Source organism: Entelurus aequoreus, linkage group LG07 (assembly GCF_033978785.1).
Source record: "Entelurus aequoreus isolate RoL-2023_Sb linkage group LG07, RoL_Eaeq_v1.1, whole genome shotgun sequence".
Classification (NCBI taxonomy): Eukaryota; Metazoa; Chordata; class Actinopteri; order Syngnathiformes; family Syngnathidae; genus Entelurus; species Entelurus aequoreus.
Window position 1 is genome coordinate 71608756 of NC_084737.1, and position 19505 is coordinate 71628260.

Sequence of the window (19505 nt, forward strand, 5' to 3'; positions counted from 1 at the left end):
TGTGTTGCGGTGCAAACATTCTTCCAAAATGTGTTTGTTGTTGTTGTTTAGTGTGGTTTCACTATATGGCACATGTTTATGACACTGTTGGCATTGTTTATACTGCCACCCTTAGTGTGACATGTATGGCCGTTGAGTAAGTTTGCACTTCATTTACGCATTTACAGTGTGTTCAAAGTCATGATGTTAGTGGCATTAGTTCATTTACTGGTATAATGTCATTGGGATTAGGCTTTGTCAATTATAGACAACATGATTTGTAACTTTCTAATTATTTAAATCGGACCAAACTTGCCACAAAATTAACACCAACATGGACGCATGTGAGAGTGCAATATATTTATCTGTACAGTAATCTATTTATTTATATATATATTTATTCATATTTATTTATTTTATTTATATATTTATATATTATTTATATATATTTATTTATTTATATATGCACCTTATTGCTATTTTTATCCTGCACTACCATGAGCTTATGTAACAAAATTCCGTTCTTATCTGTGCTGTAAAGTTCAAATATTGAATGACAATAAAAAGGAAGTCTAACACGTTTGAATTGTCAAAAACTATTTTAAAGATACAAATTTGCCATCAATCCCACGTGGGTGCTCGGCATTGTCCGTGGGTGCTCATACCCCGAAGCACCCACGAGATCGACCTATGCCATCTAGTTGTTTGTCAAAAAAGTCTGTAAATGTGTTCTGTGTATGGTGTATCCTTGTGTGTAATGTTACTGTAACCAAAAATATTAACCCTTGTGTGGTGTTCATATTGTTGTTACTCAGCCAGTGTTCGTGGGTCTGATGGACCCGTTGCATTTTGTGGCTTTTAATGCCTCACAATCAAACACCTTTATGTTAAAATACTGACTTATCCCAAAAAAACATCTGTAATGAAGTGCTTTGAGATAAATAAATATAAATGGGTTATACTTGTATAGCGCGTTTCTACCTTCAAGGTACTCAAAGCGCTTTGACAGTATTTCCACATTCACCCATTCACACACACATTCACACACTGATGGCGGGAGCTGCCATGCAAGGCGCTAACCAGCAGCCATCAGGAGCAAGGGTGAAGTGTCTTGCCCAAGGACACAACGGACGTGACTAGGATGGTAGAAGGTGGGGATTGAACCCCAGTAACCAGCAACCCTCCGATTGCTGGCCCGGCCACTCTACCAACTTCGCCACGCCGCCCCTGGTAAAGGTAAAGGCTGGTAAAGGAATATATTGTCTCCAGACTTCCCCCCACATTCGACCCATACCAGTTTGTTTATCGCCCCAACCGCTCCACAGAGGACGCCATCTCCTCTGCACTCCACCTGAGCTTAGAACATCTGGAAGGAAAGGACACACACGTGCGGATGTTGTTTCTGGACTTCAACTCTGCATTCAACACCATCATCCCGCAGCACTTGGTGAGCAAACTGCCCCCCCTTGGATTCAGTACCCCCCTATGCAACTGGCTGCTTGACTTCCTCACAGACAGACCCCAGTCTGTGAGAGTAGGCAACAACACCTCCAGTGCCATCTCCCTGAGCACCGGCTCCCCCCAGGGCTGCGTCCTGAGTCCGCTGCTGTTCACGTTGATGACTCATGATTGCTGCGCCAGATCCACTACTAACCACATTGTGAAGTACACAACAGTAGTGGGCCTCATCCGTGACAACAACGACATGGACTACAGGGAGGAGGTGAAACATCTGGTTGACTGGTGCAGAACCAACAACCTGGTCCTGAACGTCGACAAGACCAAGGAGATCATTGTCGACTTCAGGAAGCACCAGTCCAACCACGCTCCACTCTTCATCAACGGCACAGCGGTGGAGATGGTAAGCAGCACCAAGTTCCTGGGGGTGCAGATAACTGACAATATGACCTGGTCCCTACACACCGGAGCTCTTGTAAAAAGAGCTCAGCAGCGCATGCACTTTTTGCGTCAGATGAAAAGAGCACAGCTCCCTCCCCACATTCTCAGCACATTCTACAGAGGCACTATAGAGAGCCTGCTGACCAATTGCATCTCTGTCTGGACTGGAGCCTGCAGTGCCTCAGACTGGAAGTCTCTCCAGAGAGTGGTGAGGACGGCGGAAAAGATCATCAGGACTCCTCTTCCTCCTATCCAGAAGATTGCAAAAAGCCGCTGCCTGACCAGGGCTCAGAAAATCTGCAGAGACTCCTCCCACCCCCACCAAGGACTGTTTTCACTGCTGGACTCTAGAAAGAGGTTCCGCAGCCTCCGTAGCAGAACCTCCAGGTTCTGTAACAGCCTCTTCCCTCAGGCCGTAAGACTCTTGAATGCATCATAATAATCCCCTCAACTCCCCCCCAAAATGGATGAACTCGCTGGAATATAAAGACAATATAACATACATCCATAAACGTAGGTGCATATGCAAAAGTGCAATATATTTATCTTTACAGTAATCTATCTATTTATATCTGCACCTTATTGCTTTTTTATCTTGCACTGCCAACCAGCTAATGCAATGACATTTCGTTCCTATCTGTACTGTAAAGTTCAAATTTGAATGACAATAAAAAGTAAGTCTAAGTCTAAGACCCACAAACACTGGCTGAGTAACAACAATATGAACGTTGCATGGACATCCCAGTTTCTGCATCCCACAGGGATTCTTCTTTTGTGTTTCTGCACCTGCGGTTCCCACACAAGGTTGCAACATTGTTTGTCAACACTGTCCGCGCTCATTTTGTCGCACATTTGACCCTCTGATGTTCTGTGTACCTACACTCTGTCCTCCTCCTCTATAGGCCTGCTGTGTGTGTGTGTGTGTGTGTGTGTGTGTGTGTGTGTGTGTGTGTGTGTGTGTGTGTGTGTGTGTGTGTGTGTGTGTGTGTGTGTGTGTGTGTGTGTGTGTGTGTGTGTGTGTGTGTGTGTGTGGTACACAGAACATACATTTCCACACTTCTATTAGCCCCGGGTCCAGTGGACCGCGGAAATCTTATATGTAATAGAAATGTGTAGGGGGGTGTATGGTGTGTGTTCATTAAATATGTATTCTGATATATGTTCTTCACAGAAAATGAGCCAAAGCCAGTGAGTCTCAGCTTGAAAAATTAATTAATTGTATCATTTGTCTTTTAATAAAATCGAAAATGGGTCCCACAGACCCGAACACCACACAAGGGTTAAATATACATGTAAAATAAAGCCTCTACCTTGTTTTTAATGAATATTTAGGCCTACTACGCTACTGTAATCTTAATCTTGGTTAATATGGCGGTGCTTGGAGAGCCAAGTGTTTTCTGAGGTTCTACTTGGTCAATAACAAGTTTGAGAACCAGTCACTTGAAGCTGAACAGGGAGGCAAAACCTTTATAAAGGCCATTTAAGTGACTGTGATGACTAATCTTGGCCCCTGGACCCTTGGCTTTTTTACCCGAACACATCTGCCTGTAATTACGGCAGATAGTTGGATCAGTAATGGCTTTCTAAGAGCGAGCTTGCGGGTACTAATGGTGGCGTGGCGAGGGAAGGGGAGGAAACTAAAGAGGAGCCAACGTTGCTGCCAAATGCTGCAGTTTGATAGAATAGCAAATGTTTAGCATGCATCCGAGCACAGTATATGTTGTCACCCCAATACATGGAAGCATCATAGGGAGAGAGACTGAACGCACAATAATATCAACAGCTTCGAATTCTCATTTCGTGATATAAAGAATTGTCCATTTCTAACAAAACTGCTTTGGGAGTCATCTTGCATTTTATTTCGATGATGCAGTTTTTTGTGAACACTTAAGGGAGCTGGCCTGGAGCAATGCATTTATTAAGCTGTCACTGTGTACCACTGGTGGTAAGCAAAAAGTATATTAGAAACCACTGAACCTCACAGGAAACATATCAAAGTCGGCGTCATAAAAATGCTAATATTGTGTGTGCGGAGTTTAGACTGTTTTCTATGGTGATGCATTCAGGGCCTCGGGTAAATGCTGAATAAGCTATTAGAGGGCACGGTGTTTGGAGTGGTACCTGTGTGCATTGACTGATACATTGGAGCTGAGATAGGCTCCAGCGCCCCCCGCGACCCCGAAGGGAATAAGCGGTAGAAAATGGATGGATGGATGATGCATTTTCCAAAATATGCAATCTGTTTCCCGGGCATGAACCGTATCCAAGCCTTCATGTTCTTAGCAAAAAAGAACATTGATGTTCTATTGGACGTTCTTCAATAACAATGTCTGTGATTTGTCTGTGTGTCCCAGACGCGTCTCCGCACACGAGGCAGAAGGTGCCCTCCACTGAGCTGTGCTACACCAGTGAAATTAGCAGTTTAATGGACTTCAACTCTCCTGATGCCTCTCTGGACAAAGGTAAGACTGAGCACTTATTTATATTATGGTTTTTGTTCTTGTAGGTACGTCCGATACTTTGTGTATATATAGTTGTATTGTAACAAGGGTTGTCGGGATACATAAATTCCAACTCAATAGTGATACTCGGGGAAAAAATATATTCGATACCACGAGGATATAATCGTGATCTACAATTAAATAAACATTTATATTAACGAGAAAAAAATATACATATACATGGTAGTGTTATCAAAATGTATTCTGATACTTTTCGGTACTTTTCTAAATAAAGGAGACCACAAAAAATTGCATTATTGACTTTATTTTAACAAGAAATCTTAGGGTACATTAAACATATGTTTCTTATTGTAATCGGAGAACAATTTTGTGCTTAAATAAAATAGTGAACATACAAGACAACTTGTCTTTTAGTAGTAAGTAAACAAACGAAGACTCCTAATTTGTCTGCTGACGTACGCAGTAACATATTGTGTCATTTATCATTCGATTTTGTCAAAATTAAGAGGGACAAGCTGTATAAATGGATTATTAATCCATTCTTCCATTCCATCCATACTTTCTGTTTTAACATGTTCTATATACACTTCTGTTAAAATGTAATAATCACTTATTCTTCTGTTGTTTGGTACTTTACAGTAGTTTTGGATGATACCACAAATTTACGTATCGATGGGGAGGGCGTGGCGAAGTTGGTAGAGTGGCCGTGCCAGCAATCGGAGGGTTGCTGGTTCCTGGGGTTCAATCCCCACCTTCTACCATCCTAGTCACGTCCGTTGTGTCCTTTGGCAAGACACTTCACCCTTGCTCCTGATGGGTGCTGGTTAGCGCCTTGCATGGCAGCTCCCTCCATCAGTGTGTGAATGTGTGTGTGAATGGGTGAATGTGGAAATACTGTCAAAGCGCTTTGAGTACCTTGAAGGTAGAAAAGCGCTATACAAGTATAACCCATTTATCATTTATCATTTATCCTATACCAAGTAGTTACAGGGTCATACATTGGTCATATTCAAAGTCCTGTTGTGTCCAGAGACATATTTCCTGAGTTTATAAACATAATGCAAATTTAAAAAAAAGGAAAAAATATTTAGTGACGATAAAAAACATCAATGTCATTATAGCAGTACCGATTAGATACGCTATTGTACTTGGTATCATTACAGTGAATGTCAGGTGTAGATCCACCCATGGCATTTGTTTACATTCAGGGTGCTAGCTTGCTGTAAGCGGTTAGCTATTGTATCCTCCTACGGTGTGTAGTGAAGCATGTGTAGCTATTCCTCGTCCTGCAGGGATGATACTTGTAAAAAACTTACTTTATTTTTTCGCCATGGAGGCAAGGATTAGTGAGTTAGAAGTAGATAAAACACTGCCGAGTGCGAATGGACTTTCGCCGCTAGCTAGGTAGCCATGTCTTAAAGCACCTCTTCCTGAGGGCGTTTCAGTGTTATAACTTCACCTTTATATTTACTTTTTAGACCAAAATGCATCCGTTCTCCCTTTTCTGTCTGCACACTGTAGCTGCTTGTAACTACTCCGTGATTGTGCGCTGCCGAACATGCTCGTCTGCTTGCAAAACCATCAATGTCATGACTTGATGCCGCACCGGTACTTTTCAAACAGAGTATGTACCGTTTTTGATTCATTAGTACCGCGATACTATATCCAACCCTAATACAAAGTGATAACCTATTAAGGGAGTCTTGAAAAAAAGGGTTCAGGCTTGTTTTATATTGGGGCCAATAAAGGTACGTCCTTAACAATTTAAGTTTAATGATAAGGATAATCAGTATTCATTGCAGGTATACATAGGCGATGCACACGTAACTGGTAATATTTACACACAGGCTTGTGCACACATTGCAATTAATGGTATAGCACAGTGGTTCTTAACCTTGTTGGAGGTACCGAACCCCACCAGTATCATATGCGCATTCACCGAACCATTCTTTAGTGAAAAATAAAATGTTGTTTTTTTTCAAATTCAAGACAAAGTTATATGTTTTTGGTAACACTTTAGTATGGGGAACTTATTCTAAATAACGAAGACTTAATTTAGAGTAGGGATGTCCGATAATATCGGCCGATAAATGCTTTAAAATGTAATATCGGAAATTATCGGTATCGTTTTTTTATTACCATATCGGTTTTCTTTTCTTTTTTTCTTTTTTCTTTTTTTTAATTAAATCAACATAAGAAACACAAGATACACTTACGATTAGTGCACCAACCCAAAAAACCTCCCTCCCCCATTTACACTCATTCACACAAAAGGGTTGTTTCTTTCTGTTATTAATATTCTGGTTCCTACATTATATATCAATACAGTCTGCAAGGGATACAGTCCGTAAGCACACATGATTGTGCGTGCTGCTGGTCCACTAATAGTACTAACCTTTAACAGTTAATTTTACCCATTTTCATTAATTACTAGTTTCTGTGTAACTGTTTTTATATTGTTTTACTTTCTTTTTTATTCAAGAAAATGTTTTTAATTTATTCATCTTATTTTATTTTATAATTTTTTTTTAAAAAGAACCTAATCTTCACCATACCTGGTTGTCCAAATTAGGCATAATAATGTGTTAATTCCACGACTGTATATATTGGTATCGGTTGATATCGGTATCGGTAATTAAGAGTTGGAAAATATCGGAATATCGGATATCGGCAAAAAGCCATTATCGGACATCCCTAATTTAGAGTTATTTGGACACTAGGGGAACATATTCTAAGTGATAACGACTTAATTTAGAGTTATTTGGTTAGGGTTAGGGTCAGGGTTAGAGGGTTAGGGTTATAATAAGGCCATGCCGAATAAGGCATTAATAAGTACTTAATAATGACTAGTTAAGAGCCAATATGTTACTAATTTGCATGTTAATAAGCAACATTTTAATGGTGAATATGTTCCTCATACTAAAGTGTTACCATGTTTTTCTTTACTGGTGCACAAAATGAACCGTGCATGAACATCACCTTGTTCAAACAACAAAACCAACACAGTGCACAACAAATTACACACCTGCAAATCAGTCAGCGGTTGCCGTACTCGTGATACGCCGATAGGGAGAAGTTTGTATTTACACGATGAGTCGGGTGTGTTTTGACCTTCGCCGAACCCCTGAGGCCGCCTCACCGATCGAACCCAGGTTAAGAACCACTGGTATAGCATGTTCAGACAATCTCAGCCAAGTTGAACAACTGGTGAATTGATTGTGTCTTTGTTTCTCAAGTCAAATGATGCAAACTCTAAAGAAAGGAGATCCTGCAGACCCTGCCGTGTCCACGTATTTGTTGTTGTGTGTGTGTGTTTGTCGTAAGACCAAGTCTTAACATGTTAGCACTCAACCGCGTTTGCACCTTCAGCTGGCAGTGATCGCGCTCGCCCATTGAGTATTTGCTCTGGTTTAAAATGAGAAGGTCAACTTCGGGGGAATTCGGGATGAAATGCTTCACAGGAAAAGAGAGATGAAGAAGGCATGCGGAGGACAAGATGACATTAATTCAGTTCATGAGTTCATATTCCCCCCTTAAGTCATACGTAAGCTCCACACCAAATGCCATTTCAATCCGCTCACAACTTTTTGACTTATGCTGTTAGCAAACATAGAGTACATAGTGCGCATACAAGTGAAGGTAAACACATAACCTCCTTTGTTGGCAGAGGTATTAAAGTAGAGGGGAATGTGAATGGGCATGTGTGGAGAGGCTGATTAAATTCCCACCATCAACAATGTCCAGTGCTCTGCTTTGCCATTTTCATGCATAAGTAAAAGCTACTCCAATATACTCAAACAAAACACTTTGGTTTGGCTCCATTTCCACGTGCCTCTTGTCATATAATCATGCATTGACCAGAAAGACTAAAATATTGCTTTTATTGTCATCATTGTCAAGTATTTACGGTCAACATTTTGGGTCTCAACCTGTCTACTCCTGTGACCTTAAAAGAGAACTGCGCTTTGTTTTGGCATTTTGCCTATCATTCACGATCCTTATGTGAGACAAGCACACATATGTTTTTTTTTGTTTTTTTTAAATGCAGTGGTCCCCAACCACCGGTCCGCGGACCGATTGGTACCGGGCAAGAAATTTTAAAAAAACAAATAAAAAAATAAGATTTTTATTTTTTGTATTTATTTTTTTAATTTTATTAAATCAACATAAAAAACACAATATATACATTATATATCAATATAGATCAATACAGTCTGCAGGGATACAGTCCGTAAGCACACATGATTGTATTTCTTTATGAAAAAATTAGATTACCGTATTTTCTGGACCATAGGGCGCACCGGATTATGAGACGCACTGCAGATGAATGGTCTGTTTTTGATCTTTTTTCATATAAAAGGCGCACCGAATTATAGGGCCCATAAAAGGAGTAATATTATTATATTTTTAAAATTGAAAACACTTCCTTGTGGTCTACATCAGTGGTCCCCAACCACCGATCCGGTCCGCGGACCGATTGGTACCGGGCCGCGCAAGAAATGTAATTAAATTTTTTTTTTTTTTTAAAACGAATTATAAGGCCCATTAAAGGAGTCATATTATTATATTTTTTAAATTGAAAACACTTCCTTGTGGTCTACATCAGTGGTCCCCAACCACCGATCCGGTCCGCGGACCGATTGGTACCGGGCCGCGCAAGAAATGTAATTAAAAATTTTTTTTTAAAAAAACGAATTATAGGGCCCATTAAAGGAGTCATATTATTATATTTTTTAAATTGAAAACACTTCCTTGTGGTCTACATCAGTGGTCCCCAACCACCGATCCGGTCCGCGGACCGATTGGTACCGGGCCGCACAAAAAATGTAATTAAAAAAAAAAATGTAAAAAAAAGTTGTTTTTTTTTATTTTTTTTAATTAAATCAACATAAAAAACACAATATATATATTATATATCAATATAGATCAATACAGTCTGCAGGGATATAGTCCGTAAGCACACATGATTGTATTTCTTTATGGAAAAAAAATAAAATAACCCCCCCTCGGTCAGTGGGACAAATTTTCAAGCGTTGACCGGTCCCCAACTACAAAAAGGTTGGGGACCACTGTTTTAATGCATTCTAACTGGTATATGAATGCGATCAAAAGCCGCTCTATTCTGCCTATAAAGCGCTTAAAACATACTCCATCAACGTTTAATATACCATATTTTTCGGACTATAAGGCGCACTTAAAATCATTTCATTTCTCAAAAATCAACAGTGCACCTTATAAACCGGTGCGCCTAATATACAACATAATTATGGTTGTGTTTACCGACCTCGAAGCTATTTTATTTGGTACATGGTGTAATGATAAGTAGGGATGTGTAAATGCTTTAAAATGTAATATCAGAAATTATCGGTATCGGTTTCATAATTATCTGTATCGGTTTCAAAAAGTACAATTTATGACTTTTTAAAACACCTCTTTGTACACGGACGTAGGGAGAAGTACAGAGTGCCAATACACCTTAAAGGCACTTCCTTTGCTTGCCGGCCCAGTCACATAATATCCTACGGCTTGTCACACACACAAGTGAATGTATGCATACTTTGTCAACAGCCATACAGGTCACACTGAGGGTGGCCGTACAAACAACTTTAACACTGATACAAATATGCGCCACACTGAGAACCCAAACCAAACAAGAATGACAAACACCTTTCGGGAGAACATCCGCACCGTAACACAACATAAACACAACAGAACAAATACCCAGAACCCCTTGCAGCACTAACTCTTCCGGGACGCTACAATATACACCCCCCGCTACCTCCTACCCCGCACCCCCCAACCCCGCCCACCTCAACCTTCTCATAGTCTCTCTTAGGGAGAGCATGTCCCAAATTCCAAGCTGCTGTTTTGAGGCATCTTAAGAAAAAATAATGCACTTTGTGACTTCAGTAATAAATATGGCAGTGCCATGTTGGCACTTTTTTCTATAACTTGAGTTGATTTATTTTGGAAAACCTGGTTACATTGTTTAATGCATCCAGCGGGGCATCACAACAAAATTAGGCATAATAATGTGTTAATTCCACGACTGTATATATCGGTATCGGTTGATATCGGTATCGGTAATTAAGAGTTGGACAATATCGGAATATCGGATATCGGTGAAAAAGCCATTATCGGACATCTCTAATGATAAGTGTGACCAGTAGATGGCAGTCATACATAAGAGATATGTGTAGACCGCAATATGATGGCAGTAAACAACACCAAAACTTTCAATGTTCCATTGAGAATACAGATCATTACACACGGCGCTCAAAAACTATCAAAATGTTTTGAGTACGACTTTGGTAAGCTATGAAGCCACACAGCTTGATGGATTGTCGTAGCATTAAACATACAAGTATTATTATGGTGCGTGTATAAGGACCGCAAAATGGCACCTATTAGCAGACGTATTACCTGGCGTTTTGTTCCACAATATTATGCAAAACCAACTTTTCTTACCTTGTGGTACCTGCTGATGTGTATTTGGGATCTGCATAAGTCCTGAAAATGTGCGTGTGTCCGCAATAGTAGTCCGTGCCGACGGCGTAGTCATAAGCTTCTTCTTTTTCTCTATCTTCGTATGTGGCATTCATCTTCCGCTGTTGCCATTTGTAATATAAAGTAGCATAAAGTTCTTACTTATATCTGTCAGTAGACTGGCTATCAAAGCGCTAAAACTGTAGTGGGTTTACATTATTCACCCACGGAACTTTAGTTATTAGAGAGTTCCGGTCGGCCGTTTTTTCACGGGACACATTTCCGGTGTTGTTGTTGCATTATTGAGCCACGGATGAGGAGATGCTGCTCTGTTATTGATTTAAGTAAAGTCTGAATGTCATTAAAACAGTTAGCTCCATCTTTTGACACTTCTTCCACACCCGTCCTTGCACGCTACACCGCTACAACAAAGATGATGGCGAGGAGATGCTGTCGAAGGTGATCCACGTAGGTAAGACCGCCCACAAAACAGCGCATGCTGAAGAGACGCTCAAAAAGCTACTCGAAAATTATCTGTAAAACATATTCTATGCAACATTTTCACCAAAGAACCACCATTACATGTTATGTAGACCAGTGGTCCGCAACCACCGGGCCGTGGCCCGTTACCGGTCCGTGGATCGATTGGTACTGGGCCGCACAAGAAATGAAATTGTTTTTTTATTTTTTTATTTTTTTTAAATTAAATCAACATAAAAAACACAAGAGACACTTACAATGAGTGCACCAACCCAAAAAACCTCCCTCCCCCATTTACACTCATTCACACTCATTCGCACAAAAGGGTTATTTTTTCTTTTTGTTATTAATATTTCTGGTTCCTACATTATATATCAATATAGATCAATGCAGTCTGCAGGGATACAGTCCGTAAGCACGCATGATTGTATTTTTTTCTGACAAAAAAAAAATTAAAATTAAAATTAAATTTAAAAAAATAGATTACCAACATGGCAGCTGAGTAAACTAGATGACCAACATGGCAGCTGAGTATACTAGATCAGTGGTCCCCAACCACCGGGCCGCGGCCCGAAACCGGTCCGTGGACCGATTGGTACCGGGCCGCACAAGAAATAAAAAAAATAAATAAATTTAAATATATATATATATATATATATATATATATATATATATATATATATATATATATATATATATATATATACATATATACATAAATATGTTTTATTAAATCAACATACAAACACAATATATACATTATATATATCAATATAGATCAATACAGCCTGCAGGGATACAGTCCGTAAGCACACATGATTGAACAAAAAAACAAAAAACAAACGTAACCCGGTGCGCCCTATGGTCGGAAAAATATGGTACAGGATGTAAATATATATGTAATATAGTAACAGGCATATTCATAATGTGTAATATTTACGTATTTTGATCATTTTAAGCACACGGTGGTGCAATAGTTTTACAAACGCATCACGACATTCGCTTTTTACCTTCGACAACATCACTGATCATTACTCACTGCAGACTTCATTAGAGACAACAAACATAATACAATATCGCTTACTGTACAATGTCTGCTGTCATTAGAATGCCGACTGATAGAATGTTCATATATTTCCGTTTAGATGAAGAATGACTTGTAATCCTTGCGAAGAAAAGAGGGGCCCCCATATGGCCCCATTCCTGGGTGGAAGCTGGAGGGTTAATCATTTTGCAATGCAGTCTGCTGAAAATGATGGAAAACGCCACTTTACATAGCAACTGATGCCGTGGTCAAAGTTGGCATTGCCACAAAACACTTTTCATGATAGTCGACACTCTACTCCTGTCTGGGGGCTTGTGCACCCCCCAATTCGTCACGTTTCATGTGTCAGGTAAACCCAGACGAACGCCGCCATTTGAATCCCCTTCCTACTGTACCTAATGTTGCGACCGGGTGGAACTATATAACGTGAGGAAGTTTGTATTTGACTGGGTCTGGGAAAAATTAATATAGAGGGTGGGGCCTGGTTTATTTGAAAGGGAACGCCTCCACAAACGGACACCTTGCAGACATGCAGAAAGTAGGTTATAAAAGATGAGCACAATTTAGGCACAATGCATATTATTTAGACCACAAGGAAGTGTGTTAAATATTAAAATGATCATGGATCCCCCTTCACAGTTGACAGATGTTTTGAATAGTTGACGAATCTAAACGACAATTGAAAAAAATCTGTTTATTTTGTTGGTTCTGCCTTATAATGGTTTGTGCTGAAAGCAGGGAGGCACAGGTGCAGGTTTAACCTTGTGAATATGACAGTGTTTGAAATATTCCTGAATGTTTAACATCCAAAGAGTGTGCAGATCAGCTGACGTGAGACACACACTCGTACTTTTAGTCCTGCTCTGTGGCTGGTGTCAATAAATTCCAACTCACCTGCCGCCCCTTTTTATTTGATATCATAAACATGAGTGCGGGTTGTTGGGGAGGAGAACGAGGATTGCAGATTATCCAGCAGGGTGCACAGAACACACACCGGTGTGGAGGTGAATTACAATGAGCCGTTTGAGACGCCAGATCAAAAATAAATAGGCGGTCAACACCAATGTTCCCCCTGATTTTTCATGTGTCTGAGCAAACGCGTGATTTCCCTGAGAATCTGTCGGGCCTTTGTGAGCAACTTGAGATGTGCACAGCGTGGCCACACCACATCTCTCATTATTAATAGTTTCTGGTATGTTGTTGTATATCCTCTCCAGCGCTTTCATTTCCTGTTTGCCACCTTTTTGCCAATACCTCTGTCTGAGCGCTGGCTTCCTCACATGTCCCCGATTGGCAATCAGGAAGCTTTTTTAATGCCGGCCCTGCCCTATGGACGGTGCTGGATCCTTGTGATGTTTGCTTTGTTCTTCTATGTGCCCATGCTTCCTGCGCACAATCCATGCTGCACTGTTTTCGGTTTTTGTCATCAAACAAGTTTTTACCCGCACATTGCCTGCCGTCTCTGCTTCCTGGGGTCCGTATCAACTACAATCAACACCGAATCATAACAAGTAAAACACCTGTCCAAAATCGGACACCGCCATAAAAAGTCACATGGCTTATTAAAAGACTCCAATTTGTACAGCAGTACTTTCTGTGATATTGATTTTAATATAAATGATTTGCTCCACTCTTGTCCTTATTTTTCATGTTTTCCGCACTAAACTGTAAGTTGTATGGTAGGTTTAGGGTCAGTGTTGCCAGATAGGAAATGACAAATTGTAATACCAAAAGCTTAAAATGATCATATTTTAAAAAAGATTGCTGTAAATACCGAACTAAGTTTTTTTTAAATTTATAAATCATTACACAAATAAGATAATTATTGTACATCTGGCAACACCGGTGGTAGTATTTACATTCCAACTTAAAAACATAACAAAACAAAAAAAATGTCTTATTACTTCGGCTCGCTGATTGAATGTGCCAGTGCTTATTTGTCTTGCCATAATAATGGGTTAGTGTATTGTCTTAACTACTCAACTAATTGCAGCAACACTATTTACAGTAGGAAGGGGATTCATATATTCCTGCGGTTTACCTGACACATGAAACTTGACAAATTTGGGTGCATACACTATCCATTCTAGCCGCCAGATGCGCAGTTAAGTGTTGAATATCCTAAAGTGTGTTTTGTGGCATTTCCCATGTTGACCACAGCGTCAGTTGCTATGTAGAGTGGCGCTTTCCATCATTTTCAGCAGAGTGCATTGCAAAATTATTCACTCCCCACTAGGGTTGTACGGTATACCGGTATTAGTGTAGTACCGCGATACTAATGAATCGTATTTGGTACTATACCGCCTCTGAAAAGTACCGGTCCGCCCATATCCAGCACCCCCCCCCCCCCACCCCAAACACACACACATCACTAATCCTCGCCTCCATGTTGACAAATAAAATACGTTTCTTACAAGTATCATCCCTGCACGACGAGGAATAGCTAAACATACTTCACTACATACCGTAGCTCACCGGCGTCAAAATATAAACAAACGCCATTGGTGGATCTACACCTGACATCCACTGTAATGATACCAAGTACAGTAGCGTAACTAGTCAATACTACTATTATTACGTCTATTTTTTGGCATCACAACATCTTATTTCATTTTTTTTATTTTTTATATTATGTTTATAAAGTCAGGAAATATGTCCCTGGACACATGAGGACTTTGAATATGACCAATGTATGATCCTGTAACTACTTGGTATCGGATTGATACCCAAATTTGTGGTATCATCCAAAACTGTCATGTTTGCAGGGGGAGTAGTGACGGCACAGACCACAAGAGGGTGTAGTAAGCTCCATGATTGTATTGGATTGATACCTAAATATGTGGTATCCTCCAAAACTAATGTAAAGTATCAAGCAACAGAAGAATAATTGATTATTACATTTTAACAGAAGTGTAGATAGAACATGTTAAAAGAGAAAGCAAGCAGATATTAACAGTAAATGAACAAGAAGATTAATAATTCATTTTCTACCACTTGTCCTTAATAATGTTGACAAAATACTAGAATTATAAATGACACAATATTAGGAGCCTTTGTTTGTTTACTTACTAATAAAAGACAAGTTGTCTTGTATGTTCACTATTTTATTTAAGGACAAACTTGCAGTAAGAAACATATGTTTAATGTACCGTAAGATGTTTGGTTAAAATAAAGCCAATAATGCAATTTTTTGTGGTCCCCTTTATTTAGAAAAGTACCAAAAAGTATTGAAATAATTTTGGTAAATATTGGTATCGGGACAACACTACTATCTTCCTACCACGCAAGATCCATCCAGGAATGGGGTCATATGAAAGTCTAAGAGATAGTGTTTTTTTTTTTTTTAATTACTGCTTTCTTAAATACCTAAGTCCATCACAGCACAACTAGAGGTGTGCATTCTATTTTTGAGCAACACCCTTGGACCTGTGGTTTCACATAAAGTGCATAAACAGCTGCTTCATGTGCTCAGCATTCGCAACACTGTCTGTATGCCCTTCAGAAGCCTGTTAAAATGTCTCACGGGGAGGGGATCAGTGCCAGAACCTGGCGGTGGTGAGTTGGCAGTTCACTACACCAGAAAACTGAAGTAGAAAACCTGAAGGGTTGAAGCCGAGCAAAATGTATAGTAAAGAAACACAATCGGGATGCTCGTGCAGTTTTAGTTTTGTGTCAAAAGGACTGAAAGTTGACATTTTACTGGTGACACACCTGGCCTGGGTATGTGCTTTACCTGTGGAAACATACTACAGAGTTGCACGTGAGACAGAGGCCATTGTTTGGGATAAGGAACAAGTGATTACATTTTGGGGCCGACCCAAATCGTGTCTATTACTTTACCTTACAGTACTGTACATTACCATCTTCAACTTCTCTTTGTGTGTATGCTAGCGCCCCGCCTCCACCCACAGAGACAAAGAGAGTATTACAGATTGCTCAAAAAGTTATGGGTGGATTTTTATTTACCTAAGAGGGAATGTGGGAAATGGAAAAAGAAAAATTTCAAAATGTTCCAAAAAAATTAATTGATTGATTGATTGATTTGTATCATTACCCAATCACCAAAAAAATATCCTTCTTGCAGATACCTTATTTTTTTTTAGTCCCCCGGCTGACAAAGGGGACTAAAAAAGGGCTCACTGTGTGCATATCTACATTCATCAACATCTACAAGTACTAATATCACTGGAGGGCTGGAGGACGAGGCTAGAGAAATATAATACAAGTCGAGAGAAACTGAACACAGACCAGTGTCTGCTGCTGTGTTGCAGCCAGGCTACACGTAAAGTGAGGGAGAATCAAATCATAAATCAGTAGTATCGATACCAAAGGCAGTATCAGTTTATTATTGATGCATGCACGATTGCATCAAATTTTGTATCTTTAAAAAAGTTGTTATTGTTTACAAACTCCATGAAATGGTCCCTGGACACACCAGGTCTTTGAGGTTAAAAAACTAAGTATTTAAACGAGTAGAGAGAGGATAATAGTGTTAGCTTTTGTTTGCTTATGGTGTGATATTGACTTTGTTTGTATCAAAACATTGTATGTAATAAAAGATAGAAAGGAACTACTTTAAATATTGTGTTGATATTGTTAAACTGTCAGTGGAACTTACCATAAATAAATTAAAAAATACAGTTAATACATGTGATGGTTTTTAAGGCTGCAACGATTAATTGATTTCAGAAAAAAATATTTATATTCTGTTGTTTAGCATAAACATTTAATAACTAATAAACCATTTTTAAATCTGATTGCATTGTTTTATTTTTCTGAGTATTTTTTTTTGTCCTTGAAACTCTTAGTCATGTTAAAAGTGCAATTTCAGTGATGATGATATGCATTTATTAGCAAAACAAATAATTAGGGTTTTAGCAAGAAGAAAAAACGGTTTATTTTTACTGTTTTCTTTAAAATATTCATTGATGATCTTAAGTATATTTTAAAGAGGGATCCTAGTGGGCCAGGCCAATCTTTCCTTTTCTCTAAACTAAAACTGGGGAAATGCGTAGAGTGTTCTGGGCTTCAGTACAGTGTTGATCTCATGAAGACATGAGAAAAAAAATGCCTGGTTAGGCTTTGTGTATGTCATGTGTGCCATCCTTAGGTGAAGCCAGGTTTACAGCTATATTGTTAATATGCTGTTTGTTATGTATGTATGTTATGTTGCAGCTATTTAAAATAGTTTTGTCAATTTGTTCTGGCCTGAAATAAATTGGCCCTTTGAAACATATCTTTGTCTTTGTGTGTTGTATGTAGAGCACATTGCTTAGCAGAGTTCAGTGATGCAAATGCATGTCAAGTTGATCAACAGATTGTATTATTCTCCAGTGCAATAACAGTAATGAAATGAAGGCTAAAAGGGCATTAATGGGAGCTTTAAAGGCCTACTGAAATGAGATTTTCTTATTCAAACAGGGATAGCAGGTCCATTCTGTGTGTCATACTTAATCGTTTTGCGATATTGCCATATTTTGCTGAAAGGATTTAGTAGAGAACATCAACGATAAAGTTTGCAACTTTTGGTCGCTGATAAAAAAGCCTTGCCTGTACCGGAAGTAGCGTGACGTCACAGGTTGTGGAGCTCCTCACATCTGCACATTGTTTACAATCATGGCCACCAGCAGCGAGAGCGATTCGGACCGAGAAAGCAACAATTTCCCCATTAATTTGAGCGAGGATGAAAGATTTGTGGATGAGGAAAGTGAGAGTGAAGGACTAGAGGGCAGTGGAAGCGATTCAGATAGGGAAGATGCTGTGAGAGGTGGGTGGGACCTGATATTCAGCTGGGAATGACTACAACAGTAAATAAACACAAGACATATATATACTCTATTAGCCACAACACAACCAGGCTTATATTTAATATGCCACAAATGAATCCCACATAACAAACACCTCCCCCCTACCATCCATTTAACCCGCCAATACAAATCAAACACCCGCACAACACACTCAATCCCACAGCCCAAAGTACCGTTCACCTCCGCAAAGTTCATACAGCACATATATTTCCCCAAAGTTACGTACCTGACATGCACATAGCGGCACGCACGTACGGGCAAGCGATCAAATGTTTGGAAGCCTCAGCTGCGTACTCACGGTAGCGCGTATCCAACTCAAAGTCCTCCTGGTAAGAGTCTCTGTTGTCCCAGTTCTCCACAGGCCAATGGTAAAACTTTACTGTCATCGTTCGGGAATGTAAACAATGAAACACCGGCTACGACGTAGCCGCTACGTGTTCGTGTTGCTGCAGCCGACCGCTAATACACCGCTTCCCACCTACAGATTTCTTCTTTGCTGTCTCCATTGTTCATTAAACAAATTGCAAAAGATTCACCAACACAGATGTCCAGAATACTGTGGAATTTTGCGATGAAAACAGACGACTTAATAGCTGGCCACAATGGTGTCCCAAAATGTCCGCTACAATCCGTGACGTCACGCGCAAACGTCATCATACCGAGACGTTTTCAGCAGGATATTTCGCGGGAAATTTAAAATGGCACTTTACTAATCTAACCCGGCCGTATTGGCATGTGTTGCAATGTTAAGATTTCATCATTGATATATAAACTATCAGACTGCGTGGTCGGTAGTAGCGGGTTTCAGTAGGCCTTTAAAAAAAAAAAAAAGAAGTAACTAAATAGTTACTTTTCACAGTAACGCATTACTTTTTGGTGTAAGTAACTGAGTTAGTAACTGAGTTACTTTTGAAATAAAGTAACTAGTAACTGTAACTAGTTACTGGTTTTCAGTAACTAACCCAACACTGCTCGTTACTAGTAAAAGTAACAGTGTTATCATTTAACGTCGTTATTAAGAACACACCCCTACTTTCACCAACTTGTGTTAGCGTTACTAGAGCTAAACAACATCTTTGTGCCTATAGATGACACAATAGTGTTGTCCGCTCATGTTGTCATCGAAATCTACGCATTATTAGCAGATAGTTTTTCTTCACTTTGTTGGCCGAGACCCTCGGGTGAAGTCAAACAGCTGTCAGGCGTGTCGCGGTGCACACATTCCCCACTCACCTGTCTGCAAGTGGACACCTGAGCTTTGCTCCGCCCACATATGTGTGCCTGTGGATGTGTGTGTTTGGGTAGTGTGAGGAAACTAGCGTAGGAGGGGAGGTGCACCGGTGCATG

General features: G+C 39.8%; 1 protein-coding gene across 5 annotated transcripts in view; it reads left to right on the top strand.

The window, feature by feature from the left end:
- Window positions 1–19505, top strand: part of kazna (kazrin, periplakin interacting protein a) — a 556243-nt gene that overhangs the window by 412244 nt on the left and 124494 nt on the right. For all 5 annotated transcript variants that reach the window (XR_009826859.1, XM_062054433.1, XM_062054435.1 and 2 more), the window contains exon 4: window positions 4233–4340. Coding sequence is in view for 4 of the 5 variants with exons in the window: in XM_062054433.1 (XP_061910417.1) it covers window positions 4233–4340 (108 nt within the window). In the remaining variant the exon portion in view is untranslated. The remainder of the gene's footprint in view (window positions 1–4232; window positions 4341–19505) is intronic.